At 36.4% G+C, this 20,662-nt stretch overlaps 1 protein-coding gene across 1 annotated transcript; it reads right to left on the reverse strand.

The window, feature by feature from the left end:
- Positions 1–11,791: 11,791 nt before the first annotated feature.
- On the reverse strand, positions 11,792–13,637 carry LOC136818457 (low affinity immunoglobulin epsilon Fc receptor-like). The gene is made up of 4 exons (XM_067074797.1): positions 13,543–13,637; positions 13,130–13,208; positions 12,788–12,938; positions 11,792–12,163 (listed from the first exon to the last, which is right to left on the reverse strand). The coding sequence occupies exons 2-4, from the start codon at positions 13,200–13,202 to the stop codon at positions 11,923–11,925; spliced, it is 465 nt and encodes a 154-aa protein (XP_066930898.1). The 5' UTR covers positions 13,203–13,208; positions 13,543–13,637; the 3' UTR covers positions 11,792–11,922.
- Between the last annotated feature and the right edge of the window lie 7,025 nt (positions 13,638–20,662).

The raw sequence follows: 20,662 nt of genomic DNA on the forward strand, positions 1-20,662 counted from the left end.
TAAAGAATCTATAAACCGTAAAAGAAGTAAGAAGCAAAACCAAAAACATACCAAAAAATCAAAGGACACAACAAGCTAATATCACATCTACCAACAATATTAAAGTTCAAAAAGAAATGAGAATTCTCTATACTAACGCCGATCAATTTACGTCTGGAAAATTAATTGAATTACAAACCTCTTGTTTTACAACAATTATGCCCTGATGATGGTTGCGTGGAAAAGATAAACTTTAAAAATTTAAAAGAATTTTTCTAAAGCTTAAATCTGTCATGACTTATGCTTCAACAAAGTGCGGTCCAAAAATGAGCCAATACTTAGCATTTTAGTAGGAGCAAATACTTAGCATTTGGATTTAGAGGCTTGTAATTCATTGTACAGAAAGAAAAACCTCTTCTCAGCTATTTTCTCTTCTCAAATCTCAAACAATAATAGACACATAAGGCATAGTTTATTGGATAGATCTTGCAGTGAACACGCCTTTTGTATTGAAATACATATATGTTACATTATAAAAATAAATTTGGTTACGGTAAGTATTACAGTGGTCATTTGTGTAAATTTTGACATCACGATATAGCTAATAATGATAAAAAATACTTTTTTAGAATGTATGGTTATTGTTAATATCCTCTAAAGTAATATACTTGTATTGTTGAATAATTTTACATGTTCAAATTCATCAAATGAAAATATGTTTGTAATTCGTAGAACTTGGGAATAGTTAAATTGTACTGTGACGAAGCATGTAGCGTAAAACCCCCAGTGGCTGTTTATTCTGGAGGAAACATTATCTCCGACCAAGGCATCCGTCACGCCGACCTTCGGAGGTTAAAGGTCCTCCCACTATTTATAATGTGAAATTTAACGTAAAAAATTCAAAACATTTTATAGTTTGGTTTCTGGTATAAAGTTCTTTCATCGTTTCAAATGTCCACGTTAGAGTGTCGAATTTTTGTAATGTAACGTATTTTGCAACTGTAATTCAAATGTATGTCTCAATTATAGTTGTGTCCCGGTATCGCTCCAGTAGAACATCTTGATCGTTGGGTCATGGTTGCCCAGCATTGATAAACGGGTTTTCCAGGTTCGGGAGCGTGTAAGAAAAAGAAATAGCATTAATGTTATAACAGTAAACTTAAATGTGAAACTTAACTTAGTTCAAGGCGTATGCAAGAGCGAGGATTGACAAGCTGACAAGCAGCTTCTTTAAAGCATATTGCGCATGCGCAGTTTGTTCCAATCTGCGCAAGATGGTAGATTTTCGTACGAAAAACGCGGAGAAGCTCGATTTCCACCTTTCTTCGATCGTTGGAAATCACACATCTGACTGCAATATGTGAAGTGAAAACGAAAGTAGGCCAGCTGAAACATCTACACAATACGAATTTGGGGAGTACACGCTCGTTAATCAAACAAATGTTGACACTAACAAGGGACGTGGTATCATCATATTATCGCATAACTCCATCAAGCATTTAATTGTCAGGTCTTCAACAGTTGAATTTGAAGAAGCTTGCACTATCGAAGTTCGTCTTGCAGATAAAGATCTGTTGGTGTTTGCTTGTCTTTATCGTAGCCCAACAAAAACCAGATCGTCTGACGAAAACAATGCCAAGCTGAATTCTCTTGTCAAGTCCATCTCCCTGGACAAGAAGTACTCTCATAAAATCCTCATTGGTGATTTTAACTATCCGACAATCAATTGGGAGAATTGGACCACACCCCATAACGAGAAGAGTAAGGAAGAACAATTTCTGGATGCGGTGCGTGATTCTTTCTTACACCAACATGTCGATGAGCCGACAAGATGCCGTGGATCTGATGATCCGTCGACCATCGATTTAATCTTTACAGATGAAAAGAATCAAGTTCGTGATCTACAGTACCTAAGCCCGCTTGGAAGAAGCGACCATAATGTTCTAGCTTTCAACTTCACAGCTTACACTGAGCGCAAATCAAACTCAAAACGTTATGCGTATAACCTGGGAGACTACGCCAACATGAAACAAGAAGCTAGTGTATGGTCTAGAGAGTTTCTTGAAGGCATAGATCAAATGCCAATAGGGGAAACTTGGAATTTATTCAAAAGTAAGCTGTTAGAGCTTAGGAATCTTAATGTGCCATTGAAAGAAATTGATCGTCAGAGTTGGAGAAGAAAAGGATCGATACCAATAGGAAGAGACCTACAGATAGAAGTAAGTGAAAAACGACGACTACACAGGAAATGGGCTAGATCGGTTTGCCCCATTGAAAAAAGACGCAACCGTCAAATCTACATAACAACAAGAAACAGAGTGAATCGCATGATGACAAGAGCTTGTCGAAACTACGAACAAAACATTTGCAACAAAGCCAAGTGCAATCCGAAAGTTTTCTGGTCACACGTGCGAAGTAAGATGAAATCTGCTAGCGGAGTTTCCTCTCTTCTAGAAACACCAAAAGATAAATCATCCCTGCGGCACGAAGATAATGAAAAGGCGAATATTCTCCAAAAACAGTTCTGCAGTGTTTTCACTAATGAACCAGAAGGTGAAGTCCCTGATTTTCCAAGCAGGACCGAGGAAATTATTGACGATATCGTCATAACCAAGGAAATGCTATCTAAGAAAATTAAGGAGCTTGATACCAATAAATCACTCGGTCCCGATGAAATCCACCCGAAAATGCTAAAAGAGCTTGTAGACGAGATCGCAGAACCTCTTTCCCGTATAATGAACAAGACCTTGACTGAAGGAGAATTACCTGAGGATTGGAAACTTGCCCACGTTACTCCTATTTACAAAAACAAAGGTGCTCATAATCTAGCAGTCAACTATAGACCAGTGAGTCTAACATCAGTAGTTTGTAAACTAATGGAGTCAATCTTAAGAGAGCATATCACAAGATACCTTACAAACCTAAAGTTGCTATCCAAAAAGCAATACGGCTTCATCAGCAGACGTTCTACTGTCACTCAACTACTGATGTATATAGACAAATGCTGTGAAAGTATGTCGGAAGGTAAAGTCGTCGACTGCATATATTTCGATTTCGCGAAAGCGTTTGATACCGTGCCCCATCGCCGACTTTGCAAAAAGTTAGAAGGATATGGAATCACCGGAACAACCAAAAATTGGATAACATCTTTTCTCAAGGGACGAAAGCAACTAGTGAAAGTGAACCAATCTCACTCAAAGCTAGACGATGTAATCAGCGGTATACCACAAGGAAGTGTATTAGGACCTCTACTTTTTGTGCTGTATATAAACGATCTTCCTGACAAAGTTGTTTCCGACCTATTACTTTTTGCAGATGACACGAAGATATTCAAAGAGGTCAATTCCATCAATGATTCTCTTGTCATTCAGAAGGATGTAGACACATTGAATGAATGGTCTAAAGATTGGCTCTTAAAGTTCCATCCCGATAAATGTCATGTTTTAACACTTGGCAAACTAGCTAACATAAAGCACGCACATCCTTATTCTCTCGCTGGTAATCAACTGGAGCATGTTTTCGAGGAGAAAGACTTGGGAGTTTTGGTGGATGCTGAGCTGATGTTTGAAGAACATATAGCCAAACAGGTAAACAAAGCGAATTCGACACTTGGTATTATCAGAAGGGGGTTTGATAATCTTACTCCAAAGACCATAACGACACTATACTCCGCCTTTGTGAGACCACACCTTGAGTACGCGCAGTCAGTCTGGTCACCCAAACTACGCAAACATGTGAACATGCTCGAGGGAGTCCAAAGACGAGCTTCAAAACTTATCCCAATATATCGACACCTCCCGTACAGTGAAAGGCTAAAAAGGCTTGGATTACCAACCCTCGAATTTCGGAGACAGTTTTGTGATATGGTGCAGGTTTATAAACATCTTTCCTTTTACGACAAAGATACTATAACCTTCAAAATTAATCAGCCGTGCACGTCCTAAACGAAGACATTCCAAAGAGCTTTTACCAAACTTTGCTAATGACGGCTTCAATGGACCCCAAACTAAATCGTTTTATTATAGATGTGTGCCAACGTGGGATAAACTACCAAGAGAAGTTGTATCCGCACAATCGATTCAGTCGTTTAAAGAGAAACTGAATGATGCATGGACCCACAAAAATTTGTTACAAGAGGAATGTGAAAGAAGATCGGTTAGAGGCCCATCGTGAGCCTAGCTTGTAAATCTGTATAATAATATATAATCACAGATTTGTCTTTCTGCATTGTTTCCTTCAATTACAGCAAGATTTAAAAGAGTATTATTTTCCAGGTCAATCTCTGTTTGACTTGATAAAGTTTGTTGAGCCAAAAAACCTTGCAGAGCCTTCTCGGTTAATTCACATATTCCTGGGTCATCTTTCAATTTTGCTAAACCGTGACAATGTATAGAACCACGCATGACAGCAAATTCAAACCTATACCAATGCCATTCTGCATTTAAAGATTCATACAACCAATGTTTTACAAAACTTTTTACTCGTTCAGTGAAAAGCCAATCTACTATATGGGGATTATCAACAATGTTCTGTCTAAAGTCAGCAGATTCAGATTCATCATTTGAAGAAAATAAATCATGAATGTCCGGCCAGTGAAAATCAGCCATACTTAATGTCCAAAATATAGTCGGTGTGCCCATTTGCGTTATTGTGGCTTTTAGTTTTTCCTTGACATCACACCAATAGGCATTGGTACCTGTAACATTCTTTGAGTATCTTTGCAGTTTTTTCATTACTACATAATGATCATTGTCCCTTACGAGATCTTGCAAATCTTCAATGCTCAAGTTAGCTTCACCTGGGTTTTGCTTGATAAAAAAATTTCCTTGACTAATCAACCGTTTTCTATAAAGCATATTGAAGCCCCAAAATGAAAATCTTGGATGAGATGCAAATCTATAAAACCACTTTCCTTTGTCATCAATTTCTGCAAATTTGATTAAATGCTTCAATTTTTCGGCAAAACTCTCTGTTTCACTTTTTGCTATTTCCCTTATAATCGCAGGATTAGTTGGGTCACCTTTTGTGTCTGGAAACAATGTTGGAAACGCAAGACTTGCTAAGTAGGGTGTATTGAATTCACTAAGTGGAGAACTTCCAATATCAAGTTCAGTTTTTGTATTCAAAATTTCACTTTTTGTTAAGTCAGCTTCCTTTGCTTTCTTTAGTTTGGATGGTAAGAAACTTCTCATTTCAGTGTTTTCATCAAAAACACGTTCTTCATCTTCATCATTAACTGGACCTAAATCTGGTAATTCTTCCCTTTCACTGACATCTTCATTTTCCGCATCACTTTCGCTTTCTTCACCGTTCTCATTTTCACTTTTCTCATTCATTTGTACATGCAAGTCTGGTAAATTGATGAATCCGTTTTCAGGGAGTTTTTGTAGTCTTTCCATGTTTATGTTGATTTCACTATATAGAAAGTTATTGGGTTCACCTTTTTCATTTTTTCCAGTTAACCATAATAATGCCTGTAAGATTTTTTCACGTCGAACAACAAGTTCTTTTGAGGTATTATTTTTCCCATTTATTTTAAAAATCATTATAGGAATGTCACTGGGCTCTCTTGGTAGGACATCTGCAATTTTTTGTACATTGTGAGGCAGATTCAAAACGTGACCTTTATAAGCTCTCTGACCTCCTCTTGGTCGGGTGTACACTTGCATTACAGGAAAAGCTCTAGCAATAAGCATTTCTTCAACTTGTGTGAGACCTTTGAGTGCTTCTGGTACTGGACTTGGCTTCATATTATTGTCAGCACTGAATTTTTTAGGAGTTCCTTTGTCTCTTTTGCAACGCGTACAAATATAATCATCGACTGAGTTACATCTGGAGGTAATTTTTACCGGCCAAGATTCAAAACATGTTTGACATTGAGTCATTGAGAACTTCATGGATTTCTGAAAATCTTTCATATCTTTACTAATGTTGGTATAATTTTCTGTTTCTTGCGATTTTGATTTCTTATCTTGTTTTTTAGAACAATGTCTTTCTTTACGTTGCTTTGAATCATAGCTTTCTTTTCGCTTTGTTGAATCATATTTTGCCTTTCGTTTTTCAGGGTTGTCAGATTTTTGATACTGTTCCTTCCGTTTTGTGGGGTCATATTTTGCCTTTTGTTTTTCAGGGTCATAAGAATTTTGATGTTGATCTTTACGTTTTTCAGGGTCATAAGAATTTTGATGTTGATCTTTACGTTTTTCAGGGTCATAAGAATTTTGATGTTGATCTTTACGCTTTAAAGGCTCATAGGAATTTTGATGTTCCTCTTTACGTGTTAAAGGCTCATAAGATTTTTGATGTCGCTCTTTACGTTTCAAAGGGTCATATTTTGCCTTTCTATTTTCACATTGTATCCTTTTGTCAATTGCTTTAAATAAATCATCAAGCTTTCCTTTTTTATTATTACTGTTACTACAAAGACCTTCATAGTTGACAAATTTTCTTTTTCGATTTGGGTATTCTTTTTTAATTTTGTCTGTCTGAATATTTTCCTTATTGACATTTTCTTTTAGATTAGGATTTGTTGTGATATTAGCAGTTGCATCATGTATGACAAAATCTACTTCCTCATCAGTTTTTCTATAAAATGCAAAAAACCATCCTCCATCATTTTCTGAAAACATTGCATTTGAATTTTGATAAAATATTTTGTTAGTTTTCAAATCATCAATGTAAACCCATTTGTTTTCGATAAATACGCCACATGCAAAATGAAAACCTCGATTTCTAACAACGGCTTGTAATTTATAGGTATTTCCTTTCACTATAATGTGATCCAAAAATCTACAACTGTTGTGAATCGTAGAACTAAATTCTATTAACAAATAACAAGGAAGGTCAACAGATTGATACTGGACAGGAATATTGACAGAACATGTATTGCAGTAAACTTCTGTACTTGGATCAACAAGAGCGTTATTCACACAATCTGGCCAGTTGTTTGGGTCTATCGTAATCTCTGGATATAAAAGATCTGAAATAAGTGCAACAATGATACCTGTTTTAACTTGCCTCTCATTATCACAACCAGTACAAGTTGCTCGAACATCAAATCTTGTTTCAAGAAGTCTTTTCTCTCCTTCTGATAATTTCCTGAAAAGGTTACTTGAAAAAAGCTCTGTAAACTGTGCATCACTATTTCTATTAGCAAACGTACCACAACTTTCAATAATTCTTGACCATATTGGTTCTCGAATTTCGTCCAGCAGTCTAAACGCATTACTTTTGACATCAGTGACATTATTTTCAATTGGAATTTCCATTGAACCACTTATATTAAGCAAATAAAAGAATTCACTTAATTCTTCAAAGGGGAGTTTGGCTTTAATCTCAGGAAGAAGTAGGCGATAACTTATCTCGAGAAAACAATCAACAGCGCAAGAATATGTACGACCACCACTTGTTCTGCTTGAATTTTGGAAATGGGCAACACTCAATGCTGTGTCTAAATCAATTAAAAAGTCATCCTCTTCCATTGCTGTGAAAAATTTTATGCAGAACGCAATTCAATTTCCCCTTTTATTTGACTCCTCCCTTGGGACCTTGCTTTATAGTTTATACGTGTAATTCAGTTTCAATATAATTCCTTTACTTTAATTTCTTGTACTTTCAATCAGCTTGAGTTGCTTACTCAAACTGGGTTTGACAGTGTTTATCCCAGCTGGAGTTGCTTACTCACAGCTGTGGCAGTTGAACGTGCTTCGAACAAACTGTAAGCCGAAAAATATGTCAATCTGAATGTCTAATACAGGAGACAGATTGTATAATTTGACTGTCAGCAAATTCACTATTAAGTTTGCAAGTATGTATTCCAGTTTAATCCCAAAGTCAAAAGTTAATGCGCTTTGACTGCAGGAGAATGTCTGAGACTGAGTAAAGTTGAGTTTTAAAACTTCCAGATTCCTGTAACATTCAAAAGAGAAAATTCTATATAAGTGGATAAAAAGAAATAAAATCCACGGCTAAAAGCACGGTAAAATGCCCGCGGCGTCTGCCGTAAACAACAAAAGGTTTGCAGGCTAAAGACCACAGGCCCGCTAGTCTAGGGAAAACCGAGCAGTAACCGAACATTTACGGAGTAGGCTAACTACGGATATGCTTACGCGACAACAACAACAACAAAACAATTCGCAAAATTTTGAGATTCCAGTCCAATATTACTTGCGTGAAGCTATGAAAGCCACCTCCGCTCGCTGCGCTCGCTATGGTGGCAAATAGAAGCACTCGATTTCATTCAAAAAGAAAAAGACATTCTTTTTTTCTTTCAGTTTTATGTAAGTCTTTTTGTGTTGTTGTTGAACATTATAGCAAATTATATTCACTTTTTCGAATAAATTTTTTGGAATAAAATCACTTTTGGTTTTTGTTATGATCATGGAGGTATAAAGAGACAGGAGAAGTATGCTATTGTAACCAAGCTCGCCCTACGATTAAAAAAGTTACGATGTATGCATGCTCATAATCTCATATATCGTGCATTTTTAATGAGCTCTTTTATCCATAGGTGAAATCCTATTGGCTCATTTAAGCTTTAGAAATTAGATGAGACGAGATTCATTGTTTCTGACATCAGTGTAAGAAAATATTTGGACTAAAAAAAGGCCTGTAAACTTGGCAATCCTTCATCAAATGATAAGATTTTTCGATCAATGTTTTCCTTAAGGTGAACTCTATTGCTTGATACTTTCCTCCAAAATTCTCCAGCGACTTTATGTCTACAGAATTGAGTCTGAAATCGTGTGTGCTTATAAAGAACTTTTCATTTTCTGGCTTGAGAAAATATCTTTTCAAAACAAAATTGAACGGATAGCGAAATGGAACATAAACTTGCTTCGTGGACGAATTTTTATCTAATTTTCGTATATTAAAAGGCGAGAATCTTCAATACTGATTATTAGAATGTTCATAGCAAACTTGAGTTCTACTAAAAAGTCTTATTTCATCGGGCGAGCTTAGAATTTCTTTTGATACATTTTATAAAAGAAATCAAAAGACTTTAACGACCAATTACCGACACATTCAACTCCTGTTTTTCTTTATACCTCTATGTTATGATCCAGCACTCCTAAATACTCCTCCGTATGGATGTTTGTGCCAATGCTAGATCAGCATTTCATAAATATACCATGCGTCGTTCCCTTTAATTTTGTATTTTAATGACCAGCAGAAATATTGGACAGAAAAAAAAAGAAGCCAATCAAATGTCGCTATTTAGGCACGTCTGATAATAAGCTGATATTCTGCTTTAGTCTCTCAAAGGCAATATTTGCCAGTGATATTCTTTTTATATTCAAGCTGATTTGCCTGGGACATTTGAGCCGAGGAAGAAATCTTGAACAGTATCAACATTATTATTATCAATTGAAATGGGATTGGGGCTGGGTGTTATAGCCTTGCATTACATTTTCATGCCATACCTCGAACAGGCCTCCTGAAGTTAGTTTGTTAAGAGCTGAAAAGAATTCAAATGTAAGTCAAATAAGGGTGTTAATTAACATTCGAAAGCATAAAACAAAAGAAATAAACCAGCCGAGGCTGGAAGGTCAGCCAATAGAGCTTAGCTAGATAGCTTTAATAAGTGGGTTAACAGATGTAAGAGATGTACTGAAACACAGAGTAGACTAAATATGTTGAATAATGTACAAAATGTGAAACATTTGATGACTTGATTTAAAATTATTTAAAACAAGCCTGAGAGCTCCTCCAACCCCCCCCCCCCCACGAGAAGCTCAAAGTATACTTCTCTTTAGCATTGTAGCACTGTTTCTATGACATCAAACAATTAAGCTATAGTTCATTACTATTATTATAGTAATTAAAATTTTTGTTAATTTCATTCCAGTCAGTTATGACACATTTTTTCTGTTGGATGTAGACAATATCCATATCTGGCTAAAGTGTTATACTATAGAAATAAATAAGAAAATTGCCAAAACGTCAGAACCAAAATAAAGATATCCATCAAATATACATAGAAACTGTACTTTTTGTTTTACTTGATAAAACTCCAATAACACTTTAAACTAACAAGCTACAAGCTTTAAGGGAGCGGTCATAAAGTATCTACTAGAGGGGGGGGGTGGAGGATATTTTGAAAAATCCAAAAAAAATTTCGCACCCCCTCCCCTAACCTGGAAAAAATTTTCGAACCCCCCCTCATAAGGCCCAATATTCTTTCGCACCCCCCCCCCCCCTACTAACAAAATTTTTACGCGAAAAAGAATTCATCCAGATGCGGTACAAAGAGTATTATTTGTTTTTATGACAGTTTTTTATGTCAAAATAAGGTAAGGGAGATAGTTTAGCCCTGTTAAGTTAAAGTATAACAGGGTTAAGACAAGAATCATCAAGTGGTTTTCTCTGAGCTTCTGTAAAATTTGGAAAAAAATACGGCTTATTTTCCCCAGTAGCGACCTGGCTTAATTTTCTGGGGGTGCAAACTATGAAATTGGCGCCCCTGGTATTTTTTTGTCCTTACTTGCGCCCTCCATTATTAAGTGAAAATATTAAACTGTAAGAGCGGTATGGTTGAAAGTAACGCCCGGAATCTTTGAGTCAAGAAACTTGGAATTTGTTTTTTGTAATTTGAAATGTTAAGGTGTTTTGACATTAGCAGATACTAAGGAGGCGCAACCATGGTTTGCGCCGACGGGCGAAAATTTCAATACTTTTCACCACCATTTTAGCTAAAAGACACTTTGTTTTGACAAATTTCTTTTAAGAAGTACTTTTTCAAACCACTCTGATGAGCTGTGAGAGCCACTAATCTACTTCCCTCACCTAGCTCAATGTTACAAACCAAAAGGGCGATGATGCCAAAATAATGCCAATATGAAATGTACATATATCCAATAAGATAAATTATGAGTTGTCGGCTGTAAGGCCGAAAAATTTTTGAAATCTTCAAACTGAAATTAGACTTCCTACATTTTCTCTTGAGTTTCCCAAAAAAAATTGGAACCCCTCCCCCTAAACCCTCGAAAAATATTTCGAACCCCCCCTAGAATCCTCCACACCCCCCCCCCCTAGTAGATACTTTATGACCGCTCCCTAAGTAGCTTTCAAAGACGATAAGATAGCGCGTCGTGTGCAAAAGACCGCGTAAAAAAAGCTTTTTCGAGTAAGAAGTTTTGTTTACAAAAGTATTTACAAAAATTTTTGCAAGCAAATTCTGTAAGGCCGAAAATGGGATTTTTTACAGCTTCTATCAATCATTATGATTTTTCTATGAAGGCTAATCAAACAATTCTTTTTTCAGTTAGTAGATACTGTTGTGCTAAACATTTATCAGAAGAATGAATGGGTTTAAACCATTTTTTCATAAAAAGAATTGTCATTGAATGGCAAAAAATTGCTGTTTTTTATTTTATTTCTGCCTTTCGCTGGTCACGTGACTCGCTGATGACGTCATTTTGCAAATTTCTTTCTATCAAAATGAAAAAGGGTGAAACATAATTACGCTATGTTATAGATAGCGTAATTATGGAACCGTTACAGAGACTCAATTGCTAATTTATGGTTTTTGTACCCCTTTGAGGGATATTCGAACGTGTGAAAAAGGGACCTTTATGGCCTCGCACATACCCGACAACCATTTCGCCTAAGTACCCCCCCCCCCCTAATCGCTAATTAGCGAACACCACCAAGGAAAGAGATTAGTGTCCACTTATTAGAGGTGTCCGTCTTTTCGAGAGTTTTAAATTTTGAACTCGAATCTTGGAAATGAACTGTGATAGCTATCGTTAACGATGCTTGGAACTTGGAAATTTTCAAGCCAATTGGGTATAAAAGTTATCTAAAATGTTCGTTTAAGATTCATGCATAATGAATTTTTTTATTTCCATTTTGTGATTAACGAGTAATCTTACAATGTTACTACATTCAAAATTTAAAAAATAAAAACAAAGTTTATTTGATGTTTTAATCAGCGTGAAATTATTAGTAAGATCTTCTTGCGACTTCACAGATGTACGGTAAAACACGTGTGCATGGAAGGTCGTTCAAACATTTGTAATTGACGGGACCAAGTAACTCAACGCAGTCTTCACCATATCGAAAATTGTTTGGTTCATGTGGACACCATTTCTTGAATCCTGCGACATTTGAACCATCCCACCTGAAGACTTTTTCGTTAGCTTTGTCGTTCAATCCGACCCAAGCGGAACGAATATTATAGTGCCTTTGTGAAAATAAGAATGAGAAATATTAAGCTACACGATTTTAGAAGTGAATAATTAAAGCAAATTATTTAATGATACAATACGACCAATTTCATGTCTAATCATCGTATGACTGATTGTAATCAACTTAGAAAAGGAAGTTAGGTCTATTTTGCTTAAAGACTATTTTGTTCCGGCCTCTAGCAATTTAGAATTAGCACCCTGCTTATGAGAGGGTGAAAGGTCCCAGAAGGTCCTATTCCGAAGAGTATAAAATTTCCCCCAGAAAGCCTCTTCTACACTTTACAGATCATCTAAATAATGACGCAATGTTTCGAGCTCCAACCCTGACCCTAACTGATAAGATCGAAATAATCAAAAATCGAAAATATCGAAAGGGTCAAAAAGGAAGAATAAAAAAAGTCTACTTTTGGCCGTCCACAACCCCGACTGAAAAGTGACTGAACCAACCCTACCGATTCATTCCCAATCCTTTATCACGGGAATTAACTACATGTGGTCTAAAAGAACGACAAATCACGCATGCGTGTTAATGCAGAAGTCTGATTTTTTAACTCTTCGGAATGGGAGACATTAATTTTTAATCTTTATTTTCAATGTTTTGCATTTTGTATTCTACTTACTGTAATTTAGCAACCAAAAAGTGGTGCTCTCGTTGATTATTGATAGTTGCCAAGAAACCTCCAAATCTTGCGCATGCGTGTTTAGCTTGGTGCATATTCAATGGTGGTGACCTTACAAGGAGATAAGTCGACCTGTACGATCTTATGACCACTGTTGGTTTTTGATGAAAAAGAAATAAAATTATTACACCGTTTCACTCATTACCAATCCTCTGGATGGATGCTTAGGTAAAAAAGCAGTGATCAGTATGTGTGTACAACTGACCGCATGGTAGGATTCTTTTGTAGCGCACATATTCAGGGCAGTCTCATTATCTTTGTTAATAAAATTTGATTTCTTACCTCGGTTGACATAACCTGCTTCGATGGAAGATGCAACGGCCAAAAAGACCAAAACACTTGCGAGTTTCATCATTGTGCTCTGTGGAAAATGAAAGTGAAAAGAAAAAAGCTTGAAATCAAATTTTTAATTCACTGTGAAGATATTTTCATGAAGCCATAGTATAAAGAACTCTTTTAGACAAGGTTGTGCTGAAGGCCCGTTATGGTACTAGAGAATTAGATGCATGTCAAAGTCGATTTCGTCCCCGTGTATTCCAGGCTTTATTTACGCTACTGATGGACACCAGAGAGTATTATCTGACGCTATCAGTAAGCATAAAAAGGCCGATAATACGCATTGAACAAGGCTGTGTAAAAGTATCAAAATATTTTTCCTTTCATTGAACTAACGTACACTGAACAAAATGTATTACCTTTATCAATGTTATTTGACTATCTTGTTCTTCTTGTTGATCCAAAAAGGTTGCTGTCTTTTGCAGTTCATTTAGTGTAGTATTTATACCATTCTCCGAGGTCGTTTATTGGGCTAATGATCTTGATAGTTCCTAAGACCACACGGAAGTCCCAGGTGTCAACAAATATAATTCATCAGCAAATTAGGTTAAGTTGTAATTAAAACAAATGTCTAATATATGTAATTATTACTTCCTCAAAGCTTAGAGGAAACAAAATTGGACTAGGTTTAAATTTAGAGTTGAGTTAAAGAAGTGTCACTTCCTTGGAAGTTTCATTTAAGATTATGCGACTACACAATGATTTAGTAAGTGAAAAATCTAAAATAAAGCGACTTGTCCATGTTGAAATGACTCAATCGGCAGTAGCGGCCTGGTTTTATTTGTTTGGTAGTGCAAGATACAAATTTGGTGCCCCTGCTACACCCTAGCCTGTGTCGCACATTATTATTTCCATGTTGCTGATGATATAGTACGGTTTGTAACTTCGATGAGCATTTCTTTTACTTACGACCTTTGTAATGCAGATCTTATTAAACTTAGAAATGAATCAGATCGTATTCCCCTGAAGCAGGGTCCGTGGCTCGAGGCCCGAGTGCCCCGGGGCACTTAATTTTTAAACGACGGCATGTACCGCCAAACAAATGGCTTTCAGAATCAGGCCCTTACAGTGTAGTTTAATACATTTAATTGCATATCTTGTTTTGCTGAAACCACCTGAAAATGAGCCTGATATGTCTACACAAAGTGATTTTTACTGGCAGTCTTACAATCTAGCAGTACCCAAACACACCCTTGCAGTGTATCCAGCGAAAATAAGTCCCTTGCTGTAGTGCACTCCATCAAAAGTGTACCCTTACAGTGCATTTCGAGGGTCTCGAAAACCCTACCCTTAAGGGCGGCACATGCCGTGTGTCGGACCATATCAGTGCCCCCCCCCCCGGGCTCAAGCGATAGGAGCATCTGAGATACTGACTAAAGAGCTCCATGATCGATGGCGCAGATGGGCTAAGGTTTCGATTTTTAGTTCTAGTAGATTGCCTTATACAGGTCTGTTTCGAGGTTATCGAACAGAATTTGGCAATGACTCGATTTTTATTATCGCGCTTCTGGCATTATGCTTTTAGGCAGGGCACCTGGTTTATCGTATTAATGCATAGTGTGCACCCCCCCCCCACTCTGCAGGGGAGGGGTTTGGATTTTTGGGTCCAAAACAGCCAGATGGGAGTCTGAAATTTTGGACTTTCAGGTGGGGGAAATAGGTTGAGGTGGGACTAGAAATCTTTAGGTGGGATTCTTATGGAAATCTTGAAAGAAAAATTATTTTAAATTTTAGATTTTTACATATTTGTCTTTGAATCATGTAATCAGTTTGTTGTTGTTGAATTGAATTGCTTTACATTTCCTATCCGTGAACAAGTAAAAATTGAAGGGGAGGTCAGCACATCGAAATTTGGTAATTAAAAAATTTTTATTAAATAAAATCCCTATTTTAGGTGGGACTTGGAAAGTCAACTATCAGGTGGGAGTTTCTCAAGTGCTGTGACCTGAAATTTTAGGTGGGACCTTGACCCCCCCCTGCACACTATGTTTAATGAAAAACTCCTCTTAACCCTTAGACCACGAGGGACGCGTATATGCGTCCAAAACAAGCCCAAATACGAGTCCCAGACTTGAGACCATAGCTCATGATCACTTGATTTAAAGGGGTATAAACCGCTAATGGCACCAAAACCATCTTCTAAGTCATGCAATTTTGCTGACTCGGCGTTTTTCAACGTTTTTTGCCCTTTTCTGATGCGTCAGCAAAATTTCAAACTCAATTATCTCATGATCTAGCCTAGGACACCCTATAAATGACCCCTCTAATCGATAGTACTCTTCGAGACGCATCTGTTAAAAGTGGTATCTTTCGTTGGAAATTATCTCAAAAATGCTGACGTCAGCATAAAATATTGCCTTTTTGAAGACGTATCAGCCAATTCCGTGAGACTAAGTCCGCCAAATGTGACAAATGACCCCATTTTGGAGATCTACTCTTCAAGCTCTATCTGATAGCACAATCAGTTTTAGCTGAATGAGAACTTCAAAAATCGACTTTATAAGGACCCCCAGGCTAAAATGACCCTACCCCCTTCAAGCCCCCATAAAAAATTTTCCCCAGCTTTGCCAGATTGGCAAAAACCGGTTTTGGGGTTCCAAGGGACCATATAATGAGAAAATAAAATAAAAACCCATATTTACTAATTGTAAGGGTGATCCTGGATCGCCGCCGGACTATCTCCGCAGTCGAAAATTCTATCTACCGGGTGCACCAAAAATGATTTTTTGAAATTTCGACATGGAAAAAAAGTCAGTTTTTTGGAAATAACTTTCGAACTACTTTTTCAAATTTAATGTATAATAGCTCAAAATTCAAGTTAGAGCATCCTCTATACAATAAAAAAAGAATGAACAAAAAATATAAATCCTGAAGCTCACAATATCTCGACAAACCTGTATACTTTTTTTTGGTGCACCCGGTATATGACCGTCTCATTAACGTTTTACTAGATTTAATGGATTAATTAATTATTCCACGGGAAGTTATTATTCGATGGCAGATCAGCTAATTATTATCTTAGCTTTGCTTTTTATAGATTGCTTTTTGAAATTGCAAAAGATATGTTGCATCTTAATAGGGCACATACTTTCCAGATCATAAGAAAATTAACAAGGTTCTTACATTCTTAATCACGTCCCTATTTCCTTCATTAAAAACAACTCGAAAGTTCAAATTGCGAGACTTATGTATTACGGAATGTGTAGACTTTTTTTAGGATGTAGAATCTCATTATCTTACCCGTTCATGCCAAATTTAGCATGCCTTTGAATTAGAGACCAAGATTTGGTGGAAAAGGGAGATACACACAGATTTCTGTAAAGCCCGAAGGGCTAGATGTCGAAATTCAAAAAAATTTAATACTAGGATTTCCTACCAATGCTCGGTACACTTTTCAACCAAAGAGCGACATTTAGCCTTTCGGGCTTTATAAATCTATGGTCATACACAGCGGCTACGCGAATTTATGTTTTTCTAACGTATCTCACTTCAGCAACTTACCGCAGAGCTCAATTTCGCCATGAAGAGTAAAATGATGTTAGATACGTGCCAAATTTCGTACGAAAATTTCCACCGGTTCGAATGTTATTGGAATATTCAGTATAATTTTAAATTTGGGACCCTGATTTGGTAATTGACGGAATCAGTTCAGTACTATATGCTTTTCTGGTCGTAACTACGGTTTCATAAAAGTTTCGTTTTCTGAAATTTTCAATAAGTCCATCGTTAAGCAATGCCTAAGTTTTAACGAGATACCTCCAAAGGTTCAAGAGATATTTACGAATTCACTAAATTTGTAATTTATGGCACAAGATGCAATAAATGAAATTTGCGAAATCTAATTACCTTACACTACTATCTACTACCTATAACCCGTTATAACCATCACCATTTACAATGTGCGTTTGCTTATAACGATGAAATCGATAAAGTCATCTTTACATGGAGAAGTAGCTTTATTTTGTTAGATTTTTCCGCTTACTAAATGAGTGTGTGCGGTGGTCGCAAAATCTTACATAAAACTTCTTAAGGAAGTAACATTTTCTATATCGTCACTCTAAATTTAAACCCAGTCCAATTTCGTACATTTTAAGCTTTAAGGAAGTAATAATTAGGTATATAAAACGCAACTTCCTTTCAATATTAGTCTAATACTATTTATACGTTAGATGGATGTTGATGTTACCCAGTTGGCACACAACGTTGTTTTAACGTTCAAATAACGTTATTTGGACGTTATGAATGTCAAATGGACGTTGTTTTGACGTTGTGTGCTGGCTGGGTATAGCGGATAAGTACCATTCAATTTCAGAAAATGCTTAAGCACAATTTGAAGTTATTGAACGGGACACGTAGGCTGCTATAATTAAACTACTACACTTCCTTGTGAACGAATAAAATAATTCAATAGATTATCCGAGAAATTGCTAAATTAATGAGAAAAAGAAAGTCTTCCTCCTTCAACTTAAAACAAGTCAGCGAAATTTATTTCGTTGAAAGAAACAAGTGATTATAAGATGCCCAATAATTAGGGATTCAAAATAAACAGGGTACGAGAAGATACAAGCGAACTGCATCCCAATTGCATCATATCATTAACTAAATCTTAAGATAATTGCTAAGAAATAAATCTCAATATTTACATAGGCTAATGATACACTTATCATTGACTTTCAAGCCCGAAGGGCTAGACTCGAGACTCCTGGATGGGAAATGAACCACTTATTTCCAATCCATAACGCCCGCACGCATCTCTCTTTTATACAAACACTGGATTGAACTAAAATCTATCGCTAGATTTCAAAACATGCAGTCCTCAAAAACAATACAATCCATCGTCATTATTACGGCGCGTTCTGAATGAGAAATAAGTTGCATAACACTTTTTCTTGCCTGGGAAAGGTTAGAGATTCTACTCTAGCCCGTCGGATTTTAAACTCAATGACACTTATGGACAATAAATCACAGGCTCGGTTTTATCATTTGTATACTTGAAATTCTTGATTGTAGCCAAAGCTGCTTTGTACCATGGATTGCTCATGTATACTTTGACGCCTCTAAAACATCGTGGGGTGAAATTCGCCCAGTGATGGACATGTTTCCCGTCTAGAAAAGCGGAGTATATAGAATACCGCAAGCCAACATCTCTTTGTTTAATAATCAGTCGATGATATCGACCAATTACAAGAGGTTTACTTTTAGAGCATTTGTTTAGGGATGAATAAAAGTCACTACATATGTACAGAACCGTTGAGTTCTTCATGAACCAGACAGCTGGCGCTCTGTCGCCGAATGAGCCGCGATTATCGCCAATCGTGAAATGTAGAATGTTACTCCAGGATGGTTGAACAGATAGAGGCTTGATGTCAAAAGATACGGTATACGATTCGGTTCGCCGATACAAAACATCCAGCAATTGACCTTGATTGATGTTACATTCACCTTAAGTAAAGATGATAGAAGAAGTTTTTTAGCCAAGAGATCGTATAAATATGAATTAAACTAAATCTTTTTGAGCTTTCTCCATCAAAAAGTTGCATTCAAAGCTCCCCCTAGCGGTTTGCGTGAATGGGCTTTTCTGGTAGCGTGAATGCGTGAATAGAAAAAACTTGTATGAACGTGAAAATTCACTTTTTGATTGCGTGAATGTGCGAGTCTGAGAAGTCTAGCATACTAGACGACTTAACTCAGTAAAAAATAGGAAGTAGAAAACTTGTCAGGAGCATCAATATATATATATACATAATTATTTTAACCATATCCCGACATAAAAATTTCCCGCTTTCAACAAAAACGTTATAAACGACTGGATTCCCAGTCTAGAGTCTGAGCTATTTCTTTGTACAAGTTTCCCCAATTTCCAAATGTTTCCCCGAATTTTCACGTGAATGGGTGAATTTCGAAAGAACATTTGCTGGAATGCATGAATTTCAGATCCGCCGCTGTGGGGGGGGGGGCAATATTATGCTAGTACAAAAAATCTTTCAAAAACTAAGTTTTAAAGTCAACATACCTAGCGTTTTCAGGGTTGACCATGTTGAAATGAGGACCAATTCTACCAAAATCTTCACGACTGACATTATGTTTATCTAGCAGATATCTAATCATTGATTCAACCAACCTGAAATTCTAGGTATTTTACCTTATAAATATCTTAGTTAGTTAGATATCTTCTACTCGCAAATAACAGCACGCTTTCACTAGCGGTGATCCAAACTTTTATAGATATAATTCGACCTCATGTTTTGGTGGTTTGGTGGTTATATCGACATCTTAAATTTGGTTTGACACCTCTTACATATGAACACTGTCATTATCCTGCTATTGCAGAATGAAAGCTATACAACATCAAAAGGGGATGTTTCAGCGATGAGTCATTTTGGTGACGAGGGGCATTATAGAAAACTTTAATAGCGTAGATGCCTCATTCCAGGGCACAATTCCGGGATCTTTATGCTGTTTTTTTGCCGTCGAATTTTGCTTGTATAAATGCATATAGACAACACGCAACGGCATCTAACCGCCGAATAAGTTGAAGTTACTTTTGTCTAGAGTCATGGTCTTTTTCATTATAAAGTGACAACAGGAAAGTTTTGCCTGGAATGAGAAAGTTTAACCAATCTAAAGTAGCCATTAGGGTTTGTTATTACTTTCGTCAATGTGTGCCATGCTTGAATCGTAAGTAAAAATAAACCAGCTGCGCTGGAAAGTCAGCCCAAAATGCTTAGAAGGCTTAGAATGATTAATAGGAAGTACAGATAAGAAATCTGGTTTGTTAAAATCTGAGCAGCTTGAAAGAACGTATCTATTTGCTCGAAACGTTCAGAAGAAAACAGAGCAGTGCATAGTGGAATCCATATCCAAAGCAGAAGTCGGTGAAAAAGATTTATTCCGTTGTTGTTATACTCTTTCCATGAGAATAATAAAAGACCCAGATAGAAGAAATAGTCTACAAGTAGTATATAACTTTTAACATTATTCGAAGGAAAAAAATTTCTTTGATATACAGTACTCACTTTCTCCATCTATGCTTACTCTATAATTAGCTCTCTTTATTTACAATGCAAAAGCATCTTTTATTAACTATTGGATATGACGCAAAAAAGAATTTTTTTTCTCTTCTTTTTTTCTTATTATTAAGGGCTACTTAGACTACACAATATATTGACGAACAATATTCGACAATATGGTTTGCGGACCGTAATGTACGAAGTAAAAAACTGGTACTCTATGGTGGCCGAGCGCTGCCATGCGATATTTTACTGTTTTTCCCCGTTTTTTTAATATCGTGTTTGATTTTTAAAAAGATTTTCAACTAAAATTGAATTTAAATTGAATTAATTCTCAAATTGAAATTAATTTGATTTTGTTTTCAAAATCATTTGATTTTGTTTTCAAAATCTTTTCAAACCAAATCGATTTTATTTTTAATTTCAAAATAATTTTCAAATCAAATCGAATTTCAATCTGAAAATAAAA

Source organism: Clytia hemisphaerica, unplaced genomic scaffold, assembly GCF_902728285.1.
Source record: "Clytia hemisphaerica strain Z4C2 unplaced genomic scaffold, Clytia hemisphaerica genome assembly, whole genome shotgun sequence".
Taxonomy (NCBI): Eukaryota; Metazoa; Cnidaria; class Hydrozoa; order Leptothecata; family Clytiidae; genus Clytia; species Clytia hemisphaerica.

Bases quoted from the DNA above. Each gene is read 5' to 3' on its own strand.
- LOC136818457 (XM_067074797.1), bottom strand. From the start codon at position 13,202: ATGATGAAACTCGCAAGTGTTTTGGTCTTTTTGGCCGTTGCATCTTCC. The intron at 12,939-13,129 runs GTAAGAAATCAA...AAAAACCAACAG, and splicing joins AGCAGGTTATGTCAACCGAG to TGGTCATAAGATCGTACAGG. The intron at 12,164-12,787 runs GTAAGTAGAATA...ATTTTCACAAAG, and splicing joins TTTTTGGTTGCTAAATTACA to GCACTATAATATTCGTTCCG.